The 19,060-nt window shown below is 37.1% G+C and overlaps 2 protein-coding genes across 3 annotated transcripts; both read right to left on the reverse strand.

Moving 5' to 3' along the window:
* Positions 1–522: 522 nt before the first annotated feature.
* LOC147534634 (neuroblastoma-amplified sequence protein) lies at positions 523–14,089 on the reverse strand. Of its 2 annotated transcripts, none has more exons than XM_086646030.1 (13): positions 13,900–14,089; positions 11,173–11,385; positions 10,979–11,027; positions 10,525–10,698; positions 9,751–9,955; positions 9,181–9,404; positions 8,019–8,988; positions 6,799–7,760; positions 6,322–6,410; positions 5,506–5,865; positions 3,883–5,116; positions 3,469–3,728; positions 523–3,346 (listed from the first exon to the last, which is right to left on the reverse strand). In XM_086646030.1, exons 2-13 carry the CDS (start codon positions 11,251–11,253, stop codon positions 695–697), a joined length of 7,260 nt encoding a protein of 2,419 aa, XP_086502156.1. In that variant the 5' UTR covers positions 11,254–11,385; positions 13,900–14,089; the 3' UTR covers positions 523–694. The 2 variants fall into 2 exon arrangements, with proteins under 2 accessions (XP_086502156.1, XP_086502155.1); XM_086646029.1 differs by having other exon boundaries at positions 13,869–14,089.
* Positions 14,090–16,547: 2,458 nt separating this feature from the next.
* On the reverse strand, positions 16,548–18,088 carry LOC147534635 (mitochondrial import inner membrane translocase subunit TIM23-2-like). Its single transcript, XM_086646031.1, has 2 exons — positions 17,451–18,088; positions 16,548–17,095 (listed from the first exon to the last, which is right to left on the reverse strand). Exons 1-2 carry the CDS (start codon positions 17,704–17,706, stop codon positions 16,797–16,799), a joined length of 555 nt encoding a protein of 184 aa, XP_086502157.1. The 5' UTR covers positions 17,707–18,088; the 3' UTR covers positions 16,548–16,796.
* Positions 18,089–19,060: the final 972 nt, after the last annotated feature.

Below are 19,060 nucleotides of genomic sequence, written 5' to 3' on the forward strand. Positions count from 1 at the left end.
TGATCATTTTTTGTTAAATCGTTACTCAATCTTAACAACATACTCCTTGTTATCGTTCACCTAAAATATATTTTCTCTCTATCAATTATATCTTATATGTCGCAAGAAATAATCGGCGGCGGCTGTATGGGTCGGCCAACGACCGCCAATCTTTATAAGTAAAAAAACTTCCTTAATCAACTTTTTTTCTTTCCTTCTTTCAACAAAAAAAGTAAAAAATCTTTTTCTTCGGTGCTTATCTTTACCCTTCATTTTCCTCAACAAATCTAAGACATTTTCTCTAAGGAGAGAGAAATCTAAGACATTTTCTCTAAGGAGAGAGAAACTAGCGCCATAAACACTGTGAAAATTCGCCCGAGGATAGTATGAAAGTCCTATGAACATTTTTTCACAGAAATATCATTGGAGGGGTTTGAAATACAGATACTATATTACCTTTCTTCAAAAAAAAATGTAACCCCAATATGTAATCAACTACAACAGACTTTACCTACTAAGCTAGTATGGCAATTGCAAAGGTGATTGTACTAACTTGTCATTTTTTATTCAAATCAAGTATAGGTTTGAGCTCGTAAAGTGTTAAGCTATCAAACTATCAAACTCAACTCAATTTGGATTATGTATCAAAATTACAATGAATACAAAAGTGTGTGTTCCATCTAAAAGAAAGACCTAAATTCCTTCTCATTTTACATCAACTCAACAGGGAAGATAGAGCAGATTGAGTTAAACTTCCTAAACTACTTCTCAAGCCTGAAACAGTATTCCCCAAGTATCGACACATACCGGTCTTCCCGCGATCGAGATAATCAAAACCTTGTTGCACCCGTATCTGCCCTTCCAAGTACCTTCTGAGACTAGGCTCTGCAACATTAATAAGAGACAGAGAGGCATTCGTATGCATCGATCGAGAAACTAGAAATCCTGCTAAAACTGGTTGTTTGGCCTTCACAAGCTCTGAAACAAAAGATGGGAATAAAAGAGTTCTGAAAATAATCAGATCACTTTCATCTGCTCTACTTGTTTCTGCTCCTCTAGATTTAAGCTCGGGTAACTGACTTTCTTGACAAAGACAAGATAATTGACCAAGAGAATAACATATATACGTGAATATTGTACTATATTTGGAGTTGGAGAAAATAGTTGGTATAATTCCCGATGATAGTATGAGAGTAAGAATTTCAGGATCTGAACTTGCTCTGTCGAAGGAGCCTCGTTGTTTTAACTCATCTTCTACAGCTTCTAGGCACTGTATATGAATGGCTTGGTAAGGCAGTAGAAGAACTAGTTTCAGAGCTATCAAGTGATCTATCCTCATTGCTACCTGAGATAATTCTCGGGTTTCTTCCTCGTTTAGCAAGATGAGGTTAGATGTGGAGGAGGATCGATCAATCATCTTGAAAACATTTGCAAATTGGTTCAGAGAAATAAGTTTCTTACTGATTTCCATCCAACATGTATGAAGTGGATGGACAGAAATGACTTTCTCTTTCTTTTCGTGTTTCTCGACCGGTTGTTGTTCTTCCTGAAAACTTTCCCATCCTTCGTCCCACTCATCTCCGCTCCAATTATCATTTCCAACATCAGAAGCTTCACCTGGATCTTCTTGATTCTTATCATCTTTTTTGTTTTCAGTTATGAAGATTCCTTCCCACTCTTCTAAAACATTCTGCAGAGCTTCGAAATGGGCATCAGTATTAGCAGTTGCAGATAAGTTAGTAAAGCAGGACACTGCCAACTCAACAGTCGCTAGATCATCTGGAGTGATTTCAATGCTTGGAGAAATTATTGCTGCTAGTTGAGTCGATTTAAGGGCAACTAAGTTACTTGCAAACCTGCTTGAAGAATCGGCTCGATTTGGTGCACCTTGATTGGGATAATCGTTAATAGAACCAGAACTGAATGATTCATCCCATCCTTCCCACGGTTGTACATTGAAAACAAGCTCAGAATGAAGACCCTTGAGATTTCTTCCTGTGATGGATTGCATAAGTTCAAGAACATAAACCCTAACATGATTTTTCAACTGCATATTATCCGAGAAGGTAGCTAGTGTTCCCCAGACTGCATGTCTAACCATCTTCAGATCTTCTTGATTACCATCCAATTTACTTAGAGTCCAAAGCAAATTATGCAAGTTTTGACGATCACGAGATTCATTAACCAAATCAAGCAAAACTGCATCTAATATACTTACATAAAGACGAGGAAGATCGATCATACCATCTGGATCTCCACTACCATCTAATCCAGAACTAGCACTGGTTAGATTATGAGCTATTACTTCAGAGAATACTAGAGAAATAGCTTCAAACCCACAACCAGAAAGCATCATAGCTCTACAAAGTTTGAATATTCCACCAGTAAAACCTCCAGGGACATTTCTGATATAATGTGAAACAGTGAGCCAGCCTTGATAGACTGATACTTTTACCTCCGTTAATAGCTCTATGAAAACCTTGAGACATTTTGATTGGCATTCAGCATTGAACTTGACGAGCTTTCCTTCAGAATTATCATAACAAACAGCATCATAAACATCATTAGTCAGGCTGATCCAAAATTTCAAAAGCAATATGAGGCAGTTCATCCATTCTGATTCATCGGGTAGATTTCCAGACAACCAATTAATTGGAAAGCTTGTAATGTAGTATTGCTGCGTGATTTCTAAAACATCTTCTTGTGACAAGGATCTGATATAGTTCCGAACAACACTATAAATCCGCTGAAGTTCACTTACAAATCCTTCAAAGTTTTCTGGATCAGAAAAATCAATATTTGTTTTATAAGCAGTGACAAAACTTGTCAAAGTATTCCGTATATGGTGTTTGTAAACAGATTGCCATGATATGATACCCTTGGATGCTGAATCTGGAAAGAAGCTGACGAGAGTTCGTACCATTTCTGCCAAAGCTTCAACATTAAATTCATCAATGTGACTATATACTTCTTCATTGAAACATTCGATGTTCAAACCACCTAAGCCTGCAACATTTTTGAAGTTCAAGCTATTTATGAAGGAAACCCTTTTGCATTCTTGATCAAGAATCTTATAGTATTCAGCGAACTCTGGAATATGTGAATCTACAGTCTCAGAGTGTATATCTAACAATGGATACTCAGATCCTTCCAAATGTAAGTAGCAATCTGAGAGAATGCTGAATACGTAGGAGAGGCGCTGCTTGTTACAACCATCAATGGCAGGGTAGACATTGGAGTAAATTGTACTAACTAGTGAGGCAGCAGAAGAAAGTATTTCCACATTGTGCTCTGAAATTTCGGAGACAATATCATCATTTTCCCAGACTTCGGAAACAAGAACTGAACCAAGAAAGCGCAGCACCACCTGAAAAAAAAACAGCGTATTAACAGACAGCAATAGCTCTAAATGCTTGTATATCCAGTGTAGTATTTGGGGATAATGCATCAAAAAATGAGAGAGAGGGAGAGAGAGAGAGAGAGAGAGACATTGGTTCTACTCAAGGCGTATGTGTCAGCTAGCTTCAACACTTCCTCCAAGATAGACTTCTTCTCGACCTTCACTGAATCAATCACAGAGTAAACAGAATCCTCAATGTATTTGGAATCCTGGGACAGAAAACGTGCAGTGTCCACCCCAGGCAATATATTCTCCAGTTGTCTTGATTGATCTGTTAAAAGCTTCTGTTCTTCCAATTTTGATTTCCATTCCCTCCAAAATGTAGATTGTACTTTGTCACCCATCGCATCTGATTCCAATTAAAAAAATATAAATATAGATATCTGAAAGAAGAAATTTATCATTTTCCTTCGATAAGGTGGAAAACGTTGAAAGCTTTAGGACTTCATTTATAAAATAGAGATTATTAGATTCTGATGGTCGCAATATTGTAATACAAATACCTGGACTGAGTGGCGATTGCTTCTCCTGGAACTTCTGCAATAGCAATTCCCTTCTCTTAGTGGGATCAGCGCGATCGATGCCAGAGTTGTTCAGGGAACTGTATGACATTCCCATGTTCATAATGCTACATATTTCCTGGTATCCCTCCCTAGTTTTCAGCAACTCCTCTATTATTTGTGCTCCATGAAAAGCATCTCCAAGATTTAAAAGGACGGAGCATCCTAGGATATCTTCGTCTTCAGTAACAGGAGTTTCCATTATCGACTTAGCTAGATCGGCAACCAAGCCATCAGTTGGAGCAATATCATTTCTAGCCAACCAAGATAAAATAGTCACCAGGGCCTGTGTTCTAACAGTTGTATATCGCTTTTTAACAGGAGGATTTGCATCAGAGGTCATCTTCTTCCTAAACTCCTCTTTCCTGCTCAATTCAAGCATCCATGGAAGCTCTGCAGCAGCAAAAGATAGAACTTTTCCATTTTCCAGAAGAGTTTCCCAGTCTGTTCCATTCTTGTCAGATAAATCTTTTGCTATACTAACAAGTACATTCTTAACGTTCTTAAGATAAACTGCTTGATCATCATTGTTTGCCACTTCAACTGAGCCATGGGTTACGCTTGCTATATCCTGATTACCATGAGCTGGAAGTGAGAAAGCAGAGGAACCTTGATCAGATAAGTTTGGGGATGACCCAGACATATTTTGAAGTGTCTCACATTGACTTTGCATGTCCAGATCTTTCCATGCATGGAGCAACTCAGTAATGGACTCCTCGTCACAGTGGCACAAAGAGAAACCTAATAGCTCCTTGCGCGAGCTAGTATCCATGTTATCAAGGAACGGGCCTCTCGCTATCGCAGCACATAAGTCCCAAATAGGCCCATGCCCTTTTTTGGCTAAAACAAGACAGAGATCAAAAGCCAACTGCAGATCACCGGCAACTGTAGCTTCTCTTGCCACGGCTTCTTGAACAGCTGCAATATCATCTTGGGAGTTCAACCCTAGAAGTTTGGCAACCTCAATGAGTTCATCCACGTTGAGATAAGCACTCGCTTGACTCGTAATTACCATATTAATGATTTCCATTGGGTTTTTTATTTGCCTGAATTGTACAGGAAGAAGAGTCACTCCGAGGTTTGGAAGGTTCACGGTGAGTGCATCAATGATATCAGCTTCTGCTTTAACATTTCTGCTATTTGGGAAGATATTTAAGCACTCTTTTGCCTTCCAAATCTGAAAGAAAGGATAAATTTCTCTTAGGATTAGATAGGAACAAAGAGAAAATATATCTATCTTATAGGAGGAAGACCAATCTTATAGGGTGAAAGTACAAATTAAAGTTAGTAGCATGTACGTAATAACATGTGAGAAGCTGATGGATGATATGGTGGAAACATTTTGAAATTCAGTACCAGAAGCTTGACATACAACTATTCCGAACAATAACTGAAGGAGATAATAGGATGAGCTAATTAAAGTCCCATAAAAAATATGAAGGCAGCAACTCTCAGACATGGCTTAACTAACTGGAAGGAGAAACAGCAAGCTGAAGGATAACTACATTCATCATCAGATAACTTGCACGCATAGAAATGAAAAACATTGCAAATAGTTCAACTCACCTCTGGGCTAGAAAGACTTGAAGCTGAGAAAAAGTACTCTCGTGCAGCTTGAACGACAAGGTTTTCAGCCTTATCTGCTGCCAAAGCAACTGTAGCCGTTCCTTTTAAATAGTTCCTTGCAAGAGAAAATTTTCCAGCTTTTAGCAGTCCTCTACAGAATTCCATCAGCATATACTCTGTCTCTAGAAAAGGAAATGCTTTTTCCTGAAACCGCTGCATATCTCTCCACATGCTTGCCCACTCATTGTCCGCTCTTCCAGGTTGTCGACGGCCAAATTTTGAGAGAATGAGACGAAGAATCTGTTTTACAGCCTTTTCATCTGAATGAGCATCGTGAAGAAAAGTTATAGGTTTTGGAACCTGCAGTTAAGCAAGAAGTAAAACTCAGTTCTTACTTTATATGTTCTTGATATTTAGACTGCAAGTGAATAAAATTTATTACAAATATAGTCTCAACAGTTACACCTCTAACATGAAATGAGCAACATTTAACAATATAATCTCAATTGCTAGAACTTGGGAACATGCTTTATACGCATATTTTACTATTTTACCCTTCTTTTATTTGTTGATTATCTTTTAACAATACTTTAAATAATATATTCATCACTTAAATAAATTTCTTATATTTTCCATGAATCTGGAATTATTTCCAGAGTAACAAAAATTCAACAAGATATATTTTTTTTAACTTTGAATTCAACAAGATATTCCAGTCTCAAGCGGATTCAATATCACACAAGAACTGTAATTTTGTACCTCTCTTGCCACCAATGACAAAGTACTTATTTGAAAAGTGAGAAGACAGATATATACCTGATAATACGCCAAGAGTCTCCCTACTTCTACGTGGCCTTCAGCAATTTGTACTCTTTTCTCTAGACTATCAGCATATATGCTGTTATCTGCAATATAACCTTCGTCAAATTTTATTTACAAAGAAATTCCTACTTTAGATTGATGGAATCCCGAAATAATTATTTGGCCCAACCAAAGCGATCTCAAAGAACCTAAAATGGGGAAAAGTTTATATTAACTTCGTAAGTCTATAAATGCCTAGATATCATTAGCTTCTCGAGTTACTTTTTAATAAAACATTTAATTGCATGCTGTGTTACCAGAACACTTCAAGAGAGGCTGAGGAGTCATCAGTCATGGCAGAGATTTCATTTTTTAGTAGAAATCAGAAGTTTCTACAATTTACCTGACTTAACTGATTTGTATCCTATGTTTGTTGGGCACCACAAAAATCTGGCTTTATGTGTTGGATAAAACTGGATATTCATAGCCTACCCTTAATTTTTGGAAGCTTTGACAAAATGGATGCCATTGTATTCCATCTATCTGTTAGACTGCACAAATATATGCACTGCAAAGCACACTCGACAGCTTCAACCTCATCCAGGAAAATGCCATCAACTTGGAAATCGCCACAGCCGTCCTCAATAACGGTTGAGCATATGTCTAATTTATTATCTGAAGCCATCTCTTTCAGCCATCTAACCAGAAATGATTCAGTCCTCCTATCTCCAATCAACGGATCCTCAGAAGCTGAGGCCATGAAAAGGGAACAATTTCGCATAAAGGGAATAGCTTTGTCGCGTAACCTTTCTAACACCTTATCGTCTTTGACTCTACTAATCATCATTTTGAACTTTTCATAGTCAGATAATTGTTCCCATGATACAAGACTTATAGTGAAGTGTTCTTCCTCATCAATTTCGTCAGAATAAATAAGCTGATATAAATATGATATCTCCTCATTGAATGATTGCAACTCCGAAATACCCTTGCGGCAAGCAAATTCCACCAAATAAAGAGAGTTGTCTAGTTGCCCACTAGCACTATCAATATCTCTAGCCCTAGTCTTATACCACAAAGATAGTTCATCTGCCGACGGCCACTGCAGTCCCATATGTTGCTTCATAATGGATTCAGTTTGAACTGGGATTTTTCTAAATTCATCAGCGGTCATTTTGTTGATAAAACTGACCATTTTTTCACATTCAACCCAATCTTCTTCCCTTAGAACAATTGTCGTGGGAGGAGATCTCCCAGGAAGAAGCTGCCCATAAGTTTGTACTGGAATTGTTTCAGGAATCGCAGCCAAAATTTTCAACATGAAGGGAGACAGGGAATATGGATGACGCTTGAAAAGTAAGTTCAAGGCCCCAATTTTTCCACTTTCAGCAAGAGCTACAGCAGCTTCATTGAGAGGTGTGATACGAAATTTGTTGTACTCCTGCACAGAGAACCTGGACTAAGTTGTATAAGTAGGTACCCTGACAAGTGATAAATAAATCCATTGTTGAAATACATCAAGAAGGAAACATAGTAAATGGCATAAAAGAACACATAAGTAACGTCTACAAACCTGCCACCTGCAAAAAGAAAAAGGAGTTGCAACCACTCCTTGAATAACCAAAGTAGATAATATTAGAGGAGTGCCTAGATAAGTTAGAGTAACAATCTCTGTTTAGTTTTCAAGGATCTGAATGAGAAAGGTGATATACCTGCCCATGTTTATCCCGATAAATGTCTCCAACCTGTCTTTAAATTGCAATAGCTGAAGCCTGCCCATTCGGAAATCCCAACATTTGCCAGGTTCACTGTCCTCTAATTCCGAAAATCTGTACTTGTCTGTGACACGAAGCCCATACGAAAGTAAGGATTTTGCAGCTTCTTCTGTTGGCCCTATCTTTTCTAAACATTCTGACAATACAAAATCCTGATCCTTGATACTTGATAAAATTATATTTATCTCCTTTGTTCCTTGATTAGAATGTAACCACTGCGATTTCAAGACATCATCTCTGTCCAGCCCATGACGATTAGCGAAGTCCATGGCAGCCTCATATTGTTGATTGCTGATTAAACTACTATACATTTCTGAGACGGATTTCTCTGAAAATGATATCAAACTCCAATTCAATTTACCAACATCTAACTGATTTAACCTGTAATCGATGCCCTTACTATCCCCATCCTCTGATTTCCCTCTTTCAACAGCTGGAATATGTGAATCTGTTTCCTCAGCTGATAAGCACTCTACAAGGAAAATACATCCTTGGCACTGCTGACCTCTTTCTAGGACAGGCATTGAAAACGCGAGATCATTTTCCAAAAGTTTATTATCAGAAAGAACGTCAAGCATTGTTACAACACCAGACATTTTTGCGAGAAGAAGGATACGGTCAGACCACCAAGTGAAATCTGCAATAGCATTCAAGCAATTTCTTCTTCCGTCGAAAGCAATAACAGAAAGAGAAGACTTTTCATCATCCACTTTGAAAACATCCAACTTTCCAGTCAAATCTAGAACAGCAATGTACTTGCTTTGAGGTGAGACCACCACCTTCGGAGTTGTCACTGGACCTTCGTAACCTTTAGGAATGTTAATTAGGCCTTCACAGTGAGGACTAGAAACCACTGGTTCTAGATCCAAGTTGCTAGTTTTACGCCATAAAGAAATGCAATACAGTCCTGAAAGAGAAAGAGAACCGAAGTGATTTAAAAGCATTATCATATCAGAACAAAATTGGAAGCACATTCTTTTCTACTCCCAAAGAGCTTGAATAGTTGAATGTGATAAGAGTGAAGTTATACCAAAACTACCCCCCGACAAAGAATTATTTGGAACTAGAGAAAAAAATGTTAAAAAACATGTATCCATACCTGATCCATCTTTAGAGTTCCCTTTTATGTTAATAGGACTACCAACTACAACTAGCAAAGAATGTCCTGGATGGTAGTCTAGGCATGATACACCCTGGGAGAGTTGATTCTTTAGAGTCAGACGCTTATTTGAAGTGTTTATAGAGGAGATTGATGCACTTGGCTCTCGACCGACCTCAACGTGATGAATCAGGCCATCTGATGTAATCACGCTAAAAGTGCAACTGTAAAAATTTGAAATACAGAGACACACAACGACAACATGATCTCAGATTATCTTTCTCTTGATCATAACCTCATGTTAAAAGTATTCATAATTAAATTCAAGCTTTTTTGTAAACAAAGATTTCTTTCGAGATCTTAAACAAAATCTTATGTTAAACATCTAATTTACTCATAATATAATTCGGTTCAGATTAATAAAAAACACACAATTTAAATCTCAATGGAGTGGAGAACTTCAGAGATTATGCTTCAAGGGTTTCATTGCAAGGGGTTTTCATATCTATGCGACTATTACTTTTAGGTCTGGTTGGTGGATGCACATGGAACTATGAAATGAATACTTACAAGCAAGAAGTTTTGTCCTCTGGATCACCCAGCACAATCAGTCCTATGATAGGTACAGTCACTTTCAACTGCTTCTTCGTAATTTGTGTTATCTCTTCTCCATTTGCTTTAATGAAATAAATTGTATCAGTTTCATCAATAACTCCAAGAACTTGATGATAATCTGACCAAGCTCCATGTGTAAATGTACAATTCCTGGTCTGACCTGAATGCCAGGAATTACGAGTAAGGAATTTTTCTTTTGTTCAAATGCACAAATACAGTCTCAGAGTGATTTAGGCAGGATTATCAATGTCGTCAACACAGTCACCAAGTATAAAGGTTTACCACTAGTCACATTTAGGCTTTAGCATTCTTATGAGCTGACGTAATGATACCTCAAACAAGATAGGACATGGAATGACAATAGAAATGTCTCATAATGCAAGCAAATGAGGAATTGAAGTTAAACCACTTTAGTGCAAAATGAAGGTAAAATTTGCTCTTTTTCCTATTGATGGTTGCCAACTTAAGTAATTTCCGAAGGGCAACCTAGATAGCAGCTCTAAAGGAAAGTCAAATGTTCTACTAATGACTTCTGGCTCCAGATACCTTGAAATAAACAACCTAAGTTCCATTCTAAAATCTCTACCATACATATTATTATTCACATTGAGTTCAAAAGATATCAATGAATGACACATTGAGACCTATACTCTAACGAGGGTGAGAAATGAGAAAATGTCATTTAACCTATTAACAGTTCTCGATGAAGTCATTTGAGGTAAGCCTTACCAATAAAAACACCACATGGCTTCTCGTAGTCATCGTCTTTCCTTAAGATCGTAATTTTATTTCCAGAAGCTACAGCAACATGCTCACCACTTGGAGAGACATATAGGGACGTCCACTTCTTGAATCGTTTTGGGTTTCTACTCTCACCCCATTTCTCTTTAAGCTGTTTTACAGCTGCATTCCATAAAAGAGAGATAATCGAAACCAAAAGAACAATTAAAAAATCAAGAATGTTTATCAACAAGTTACCCAACAGTGAGAACTAAGTAATTTTCCTTTTAAATTAATGAAGTGTTTATCAACCACTAAACAACATACTCTTTTTTCATAAATAAGCAATGCCTACTTCAACCATGATCATACAAAAACTTCAATTTCAAGATATACCCATGTTTTAACCTAGTATTTAACTAGTTCCAAACTTTTCAAAGTATAAAGAGTGAGAAGAAATTACCTGAAAGGGAGAGGTAGGAAAGAAAACCCCCTTTTGCACCTTCATCTTGCTGAAAATTTTCAAGTTACAGAACTAATTAATGAGTATCCTTCTCAAAACAAATTAATGAATCAGAAACGATTTTACGTTAAAGAAGCTAGAAACCTGAACTAGCATTTTACGTTTTAGGATTGAAATTGAGGAGTAATTCAAACCTGAAGAGGAGGATAATTAGAAGTAAAACCCCCCTTTGCGTGATTCCTTGTTTCATAAAGTACTTGAATTGAATCCGCCATTACCGGTCTCAATACAAAAATCTAATAACTTTTACATAAATCTGAATCAAAATTTCACGAAAGGAAGCTCGAGAAGCAATCGATAAATCCGATCCAACTTAGGTCTTGACGAAGACGATCGCTTTGAATCCTCTACAGATGGTGAGATAGGGCAGAAGAAAGAACACACAGACGAAGTTAGAGAGAGTAGAGAGAGAAAGAGTGTAAATGGGGCGAGAGAGAGAGAGAGAAGAACTGCGCGAGGGGGCACTTACTGAAACCCCCACCTTTTCATAATACACATTACTGAAACCCCACCTTTTATTTATAATTACTGAAATCCCCACCTTTTTGGAATTTCCGTCAGATTTAACTTTTCATTTTTCAATATTACTTTCTTGCCCTCTTACTAAAACCCCCACCTTTTCATAATACACTTACTAAAACCCCACCTTTTCATAATACACTTACTGAAACCCCCACCTTTTCTAAACAGGCTTGCCCTCTTACTAAATCCCCCACCTTTTTATAATACACTTACTAAAACCCTCACCTTTTGACTGTTTTTGACCGTTTTTATGCAATTATTTTCTATTTAAACCCAAGTTTGAAACCACCCTACAAACTTCACCCCTTCCATCAACAAGTTTTACTATTAAACCCAAGTTTGACCACCTTTTGACTTAAAAGGGGGTTAATCTTTTCCCCTTATAAGTCAAGAGCTCGAGGCACACTGACAATCAAAAAAAAATTATTGCCTATATAATCTCCTCTCAATTTTATAATCGGGTAATTGGTTGATTCAAAGACATATGATCGCTCGAAATCAAGTAGTTTTGTTTTCTAGAGATCTAGGGTTGGTAACGGGTGACTTGTGACACATTTGACCACTCGAAAATAAGTTTGTATTGTAAAAATGTTGTTGATTGGTTGATGCATAGACATCTGATAACTCGAATATCAAGTTGCTACAAAATTTGATCATTTACTAGTTTGTCGTTGTCTTAGTGATTTCATTAATACATGAACTTGTTACTTACGACTTCGCCCTATTGTTGTATATGTTTGAAAATGACAATTCAACCACTACACTACCAAAGGAATAAGGTAAAAAAAAATATTGATTACTATATAAAATAAGACCAATTAGGTGAAATGAGGTCACACATCATCTATATTTCGAAATTACGTAGAATGAGTACAAATATTCAATTAGTCCATATTCTATCAACCCCACAATAATATCATATACTAAATATATATAAAATTTCTTGCATCTAAACTATATCCTAAATAAAAAAAGTAATAACATTAAGGATACACACATGCCTGTCAATCACATGAGAGAGAGAGAGAGAGAGAGAGACTTGGTCCAACCCTAGCTAGGATTAGTGAATTAGAGGGTAGCCATTGCCCTTGTTCAAAAAGCTTCAAAAACCATTAACCTTTCCTCCTCTTACTAAGACTACAAAATGTTCTTATGAGCCTGATTGCCGATTGCGCTGGCCCATGAGCCTAGTTTACACCGGCCCAGCAAGCCGGGTTGACACCAATATAAGAGCATATCACATCTTGACTTAGTTACTCCAATATGTGTGTAGCTTTAATAGGGTTTAGAAGACAACTGCTAGAAGAACTTAAACATGAAAACTAATCACTATAATAGGTCAGACAGTAATTTAGCATACAAAGATGAAGTTTCCATTACATTGAACAGGAAGGAAGAAATAGTTGGTTTTCGCTGTTTAAATAGAAAAGTATGAATGAAACGGGAAGGACGAAAAACAAAGATGAAGATTCATAACCTCCAAAATAAAGTGCTTCGTTTTTCCTGCAGATGCCAAACTGGTTGGTTCCATTTGACTCATTACTTTGTAAAGGTATAATGTGATAAAGTAGCTACAATTTGCAGATAAAATGGCACGAATATACGAGTAATACAGTATAGTTGCCATCTACAACCATCTAACTCTTGGTTGGTAACTAGAACCTCCATTTTCATTTTTTATTTATCAGTAAGAAGGCTTTCTTAGTCTATGTTCTATAACACTCGTATGAAATGTAATAACCAGAGGACCAGACATAGAGATCTACAGGCAATAAGTCATCCCTAAAAAATCCCAATTAAACTCAAAAGTCTTGTCCTCGGAAAAGATTATTGGGTATATATCTAATAGTAACACGTACAAAATGATGGCCGCAGTTACATTTTCACCTTATACCAAGCAACATCGATAAGTTTTTCAAGCTCAATTAAACAAGCGACATATGTTCGGTATTACGTTTGCGTAAGGCTATCTATCTAATTCACAGTAACAAGGCAAAGATATATTACAAGATCCCACCAAAAAACGGTACACGGATACCAACAAATTTCCCACCAAAAAACCCTAATTTCAATTTCGCAAACTTTATGTGAATTTTGCATAAACCCTAATTTCAGTTGGTTTGTGTTCACATCAAGTTTGATAACCCTAATTAATCCCTAGTTCAAAAAAATTAAACCCTAATTTCAATTTCTCGTCAATTTCAAACTAATTGCTTTACCCTAGCTCATAATACACATCAATTTCAGGAGGTTTGAGTAGTTTGAATGGATTACAAGAGAGAGAGTCAGAGAGAGAGAGAGAGAGCACCTGTCGATTACAAGAGAGATGGAGAGAGCACCTTCGAGATTCAAACTCGGTTTGAATAATTGGTATTGCTGCTCGTTTTTTGCTGGGATGGAGATGATAGAGAGAGCACCTTCGAGATTCAAACTTGAGTAACCTTAACTTGATTATCCACCGAGATTCAAACCTCTGAAAGCCCCCACCTTTTCGAGTTTCAAACTCGGTTTGAACAACCAGCAAAAGCTGGATTCGTTTGGGGCTGGGATGGAGAAGATAGAGTGGGTTATTTGCGCCCCACGTTTTTGCTCGAAGGCGCCAGTTTTTTGGTTTCAGAAAGGCTGAGCTTGTTTAACCAATGGGCATTTCGGTCACTCCACATTACTAACGGCACCACTCGGTTTAATCTGACGGAAATCACCAAAAAGGTGGGTGTTTCAGTAATGTGTATTATGAAGATGTGAGATTTTCAGTAATTGGCACTAAATCTTTTTACATTGATGGTGGCATTACATTCTACCGTGAGAAATTAGTTTTCCTTCATTTTAGTCGACCAAACAGTAGAGCGAATAGAGGTACACACCCTTGACTTAAGTCAATGGAGTTTGACCAAAGGGAAAGTCGACCATGTTCATCTTGTCTTTTGGTTGAAGTTTTGCTAATTCATCTGTTTTGGTCTTTTTTTTCTTTTCTTTTTTTTGTTGAAAATCTGTTTTGGTATTTGGTTGGACTATATTTATATGTTTAAACTTCAAAAAATCAAAAGATTTAATTGATCTACTTTAGCTATTTTTGTGTTGTCAACTGCCTTGGAGAACGCTTCCCCGTCAAGTTGGAGATAATATTTCATAAGTCACCCTATAAAATAAGTTTTGTAGCTTCATTCGCCTAAGCAAAATAAAGCTGCTACGACATAAATTTTATAATTTCATAGGCTTAAGCAAAAGAAAGAGTTTGCAGAGCTGCTAAGGCCTTTCCTTCATCTACTGATCTACAGTAGATGGTATTGGATCTACCACAGATGGTCATGGATTTCCTTGCAACACAAGTTGAATTAGCATTATATTAGATTGAAGATATTGGCATATTGCTTCTATTTCATTTCGTGATATATCTAACACATCAAAGTTAGCTAAGATTATATCTCATGTAAAAGATCCTCATCGGTACAATTTTGCAATTTCTGTTAAGGGGTTTGGATAAGACCGATATATTGTGGATAGAGCTTGCTTAGGGACACTTTCAGTTGATTGATTCTGTCTAATGTTATAGAATTCGTTAAATATCAATGTGACTTGGATAATGCTAATCGACGTATGCCATTTTGGCATTTTTTTTGGGGAAAAAAAAAAAAAAAAACTTTTTCCTTCTTCGAACTTACTGTCTATTCCATCCTCTACAAATTTCATCCATTTCTAACATTCTCCCTTCAAAGGGATAGAATGTATATATGTTCTATGTCGGGTGAAGAAAAAAGAAAACCTTCTAAGAAAATACTATAAAGACTATTTTTCCAAAGTTTTCTTTGGCCTATTTGTCAATCAATAATCAAACCCAAAAACTATGAGTTCATATTGGTTAGGCTGAATACTGCTTTCTTGTTGGATGCACAAAATGAACAGCTTGACTCAAAAATTAACTCGACTAAATGCTAGGAGCCAATAGACTGAGACGATTACATAAGAAGAACAAATCGTTCTACAAAAAGAATAAAAGGGTGAGTAGACCCCGCTTAGACTACTCGTTAGTCACCAATTAATGAGCCAGGCGAAAGAATCCAAGCGACTTCAATCTATTTGGTAGATATCAGGAACCCACACTAAGAAGACCCTTCTATTCATCCTACCTATGCAGTAACTTCAGCAAATGAGAGCAGGAGCAGAGTTCTGATTACATAACTCATCACGGAGCAAAGACTATTATTAGAATCATACTTTCCATGGAACCAAAGTTTTAGATTACCATTAAAGGATTTAAAGAATCAAGCGCTAAATACACATCTACAATTTCAATAATCATTCTCCTGATTAACACAAATATAGAACTGAAGATGGAACCCATTTGTTTTTTGTACGAGTTCAAATTTGAAACCCGGACTCAGAGTTCTTGATGGCTCGAGTCAAATTTCATAATATTTGTTTTTCTGTTTTGGAATTTCTTGATCCTGCACACAACTCGTCTAAATGGCTCACTCAATCTGATCCGGGTCCGACATAAAATAAGTCTGGATGAAGATACTGAAATGACATAAAATACTCTGAAGCAGCTGTTATTCAGCTGGGTTAGTTAAACAAGCCAGACTTATACGAATAAGATTCAGATAAATCAGACTGAGATGATAAACTCAGGGAACAAGAAGAAAGCAAACACTACAAGAACTAGTTATTGGGAACAGACAAACCCTATTTGTTCAACTATTCTATAAGCTTAATGCAACCCATCGTATATCAGACAGTCATGGCTCCTCCCTATGGAGTTCTTCCTGTATATATCAAAAAAGAAAAACTTTCTGAAAGGGATGAACCAAAACACACAGAAGATCCCAACGTATTTAACAGACTGAACGCTAAATGCAAACTATCAAGGCAAGATAAACTTCAATGGCATCCGTAACATCAAAATCAAAACCGTGTCAAAAGTTGATTCATTCCTTGCAGTCATCAACATCAACCGTTCCATTCAGTATTTACCCAAACTCCAATGAAATGAGAGAAAAAAAATGTTTTGATTTCGTTCATCATGGCTATCCACATTACCATGCCAAAAATAAGACCCTCAACATAAACAGAATCGATGTTCTTCCCACTTCATTATTCATAAATGTAAGCACTGCACCAATTACAATATGAAAGAAAAAGAACAAAATTGTAGGCTTTGATTTTTCTTATCGGATACCAATCAAGTAAAACAGAAAAGCAACCTCAATTAACTTTTGAAGAGAAAGAAGACCAACCCCTAGATTGGAATGTATCTCTTAACCACTTGCTTTCCAGCAACTGCAGCTCCAACAACTAGTCCTCCAATGGCACCAGCCACAGCGGCAGATCTCGGTCCTGATGCAGCTTTAAACAAAGCTCCAGTTCCAAGCCCAGCCAACACACTGTTAATAACATCATCACTGTCTCTAGCTGCAAGTAGCCCACTTTCTAATCCAGCATACATCAACCCAATAACACCAATCCGATTCCCAATTTTCCTTCCGGAATGTCCCGATGCATTGAGGATCCGATTAACTTTAAGCTTCAATGTATCACCTATATCAATTATCAAATCAAATTCAAAATTTCAGATAATACTTCATTGCCAGTACTTAACCTAAATTTAAGTTACCACATCATGAGAAATCCCAAATTCAAACTTAAAAGTGTTTAACTCGTAAAGTAATGATTCAATCTCAGTAGTAATAGTAAAAGAGTTCAGGTTTAGGCATAAAAATGTGAACTTTTCTTGTCAAAGCAACATCACGAAAATCCCCAAATTGGAACTTGAAGTGTTCACCAAATGAACAAGATTCATTGATGCACATTGAGATTAATTGATTCACTAAACAAGATTGGTACGCGTTTGCCCTAAAAATTTCTGAAAAAATTACTTATTTTGAAACATTACCTGGTTCTGAAGCTTTAACGCCTTCGATTAACCCTTTTCCAGCTCCAAAAACAGCTCCAGAGAGATAACCACAACCGGTATAATACGTCAAATTTTCACCCCAAGATCTCCGTAAAGCTACTGATTCTTCTTGAAAGAGAAATTCAGGTGAAGTGGGAAGTTTGTAAAGGGTCTGGGCAGGGACTTGAAGATCTTTGTAAGGGTTATAGAGCTTTGAATAATCATCATCGTTTTGACCCTTTCTCGAATCCCCCATTGCTAATTGTTTCTGGTTCTATTACCCAAGATCTAATTAGGGGTTCTGAGTCTTCTAGCGATTGAATTAGGGTTTCTAATGAGAAGATTCGATTCTTTTTAGGGTTTATAGAATAGAAATAGAAAGGGTCAGTATTCTTGCGGTGAAGGAAAGGAAAAGGGGAAATCGAGAGTTCTACGTAAACACCTCATTGGTGGGAAGGATCTTCGTTAAAAGAGTATATGCATCCGGCACCAAATTATTCCCATTTGAGCGCTAAAGAAAGGGCTTTTTCGTCTTATGCTTTCCAGCTAAGTTCGGAAAGCCGATCCTTCGCGTTCACCCGAGTCCGTTGAGATCCGTAGACGTGAATCTAAAGTGTGGTCTAACTGCAGTGTTAAACGCCATTTGAGGGCCGACACAAGCTTGAAAAGGTGTCTGAGCATTGGGCCAAGCACGATTTGAAACATTAGCCCAACTTAGTTATCCATGTTCCGAGGTGAAGGAGGTGTAAAGTAGGTGCATGGGCCGATCAAATTAACACCATATTCGTTTGGATTGCTACAAAAATAGACATAATTTCACGAACTCATTATTGTAAATGTTATAACAGAAAAACGACGATGCCAATGATTTTGGATGGATTGAAAGAGAACATAAGGATGACCCATCGGCACATAGAGTAGTAGACTACTATTTAGTGATCAATTTAAATTCGTTAAGATCAGTCTAATTAGTAATTATACAAGTAATTAAAATGACACTCCACGTGGAAGGAACAAGAAACTCCGTCAGATGAAACTATAACTCTCATGTCCCTTCAAACATTTGATGAAATAGGAGCCTTATAGCTGACCCACTATCCAATGGATTTATGGACATAATATCTGTCCCATGTGCTCCATGAAACACATTATTGAGCTTTCTCTCTTATACTCAGTACTCTAAACTTGTTTTCAATTCAATTGGAACCAAGTCCTCTCGGCTCTCGCATATCACTCGAGTTAAGAAGTCCCTAATATACGGTGTAGAGTATTTTCTCGTATCAGGATAAGTACGTTTAATGTTAACAAGTAATACCACCTTTCTTAATTTTTCTTGTACCCTTTACTTCGTTTGCGACATCGTTCTTCTCTTTCTTTAATTTTTACTTTGGTTCTCCATTAATAGATAGCAATACCCAATTCTTGAAACTCCCCCATCAATCAGGAGTCTACAAAAGTTCGTTTTAGTGGTCAGAACTTCTATAGCTTGGGTACTCTCTCTTATCTGGTAAAAACAAATGTTGCTTCCTCTGTGTCTAAGGGTTTTAGATCCAGGCAAAGCAATCTTCGTCTCGATATAAGATCGCAAACAATGACCACCCACAACCACA

This window comes from Eschscholzia californica, unplaced genomic scaffold (assembly GCF_041429995.1).
Source record: "Eschscholzia californica isolate CP2 unplaced genomic scaffold, dmEscCali1.0.p SCAF_6, whole genome shotgun sequence".
NCBI lineage: Eukaryota > Viridiplantae > Streptophyta > Magnoliopsida > Ranunculales > Papaveraceae > Eschscholzia > Eschscholzia californica.

What these genes read in the sequence shown, in the direction of transcription:
- LOC147534635 (XM_086646031.1), bottom strand. Translation starts at nt 17,706, where the DNA reads ATGGGGGATTCGAGAAAGGGTCAAAACGATGATGATTATTCAAAGCTC. An exon ending in CGTTAAAGCTTCAGAACCAG is followed by an intron (nt 17,096 to 17,450) that starts GTAATGTTTCAA and finishes TAATTGATATAG; the next exon opens with GTGATACATTGAAGCTTAAA.
- LOC147534634 (XM_086646030.1), bottom strand. Translation starts at nt 11,253, where the DNA reads ATGGCGGATTCAATTCAAGTACTTTATGAAACAAGGAATCACGCAAAG. An exon ending in CTAATTATCCTCCTCTTCAG is followed by an intron (nt 11,028 to 11,172) that starts GTTTGAATTACT and finishes GAAAATTTTCAG; the next exon opens with CAAGATGAAGGTGCAAAAGG. An exon ending in GCCATGTGGTGTTTTTATTG is followed by an intron (nt 9,956 to 10,524) that starts GTAAGGCTTACC and finishes CCTGGCATTCAG; the next exon opens with GTCAGACCAGGAATTGTACA.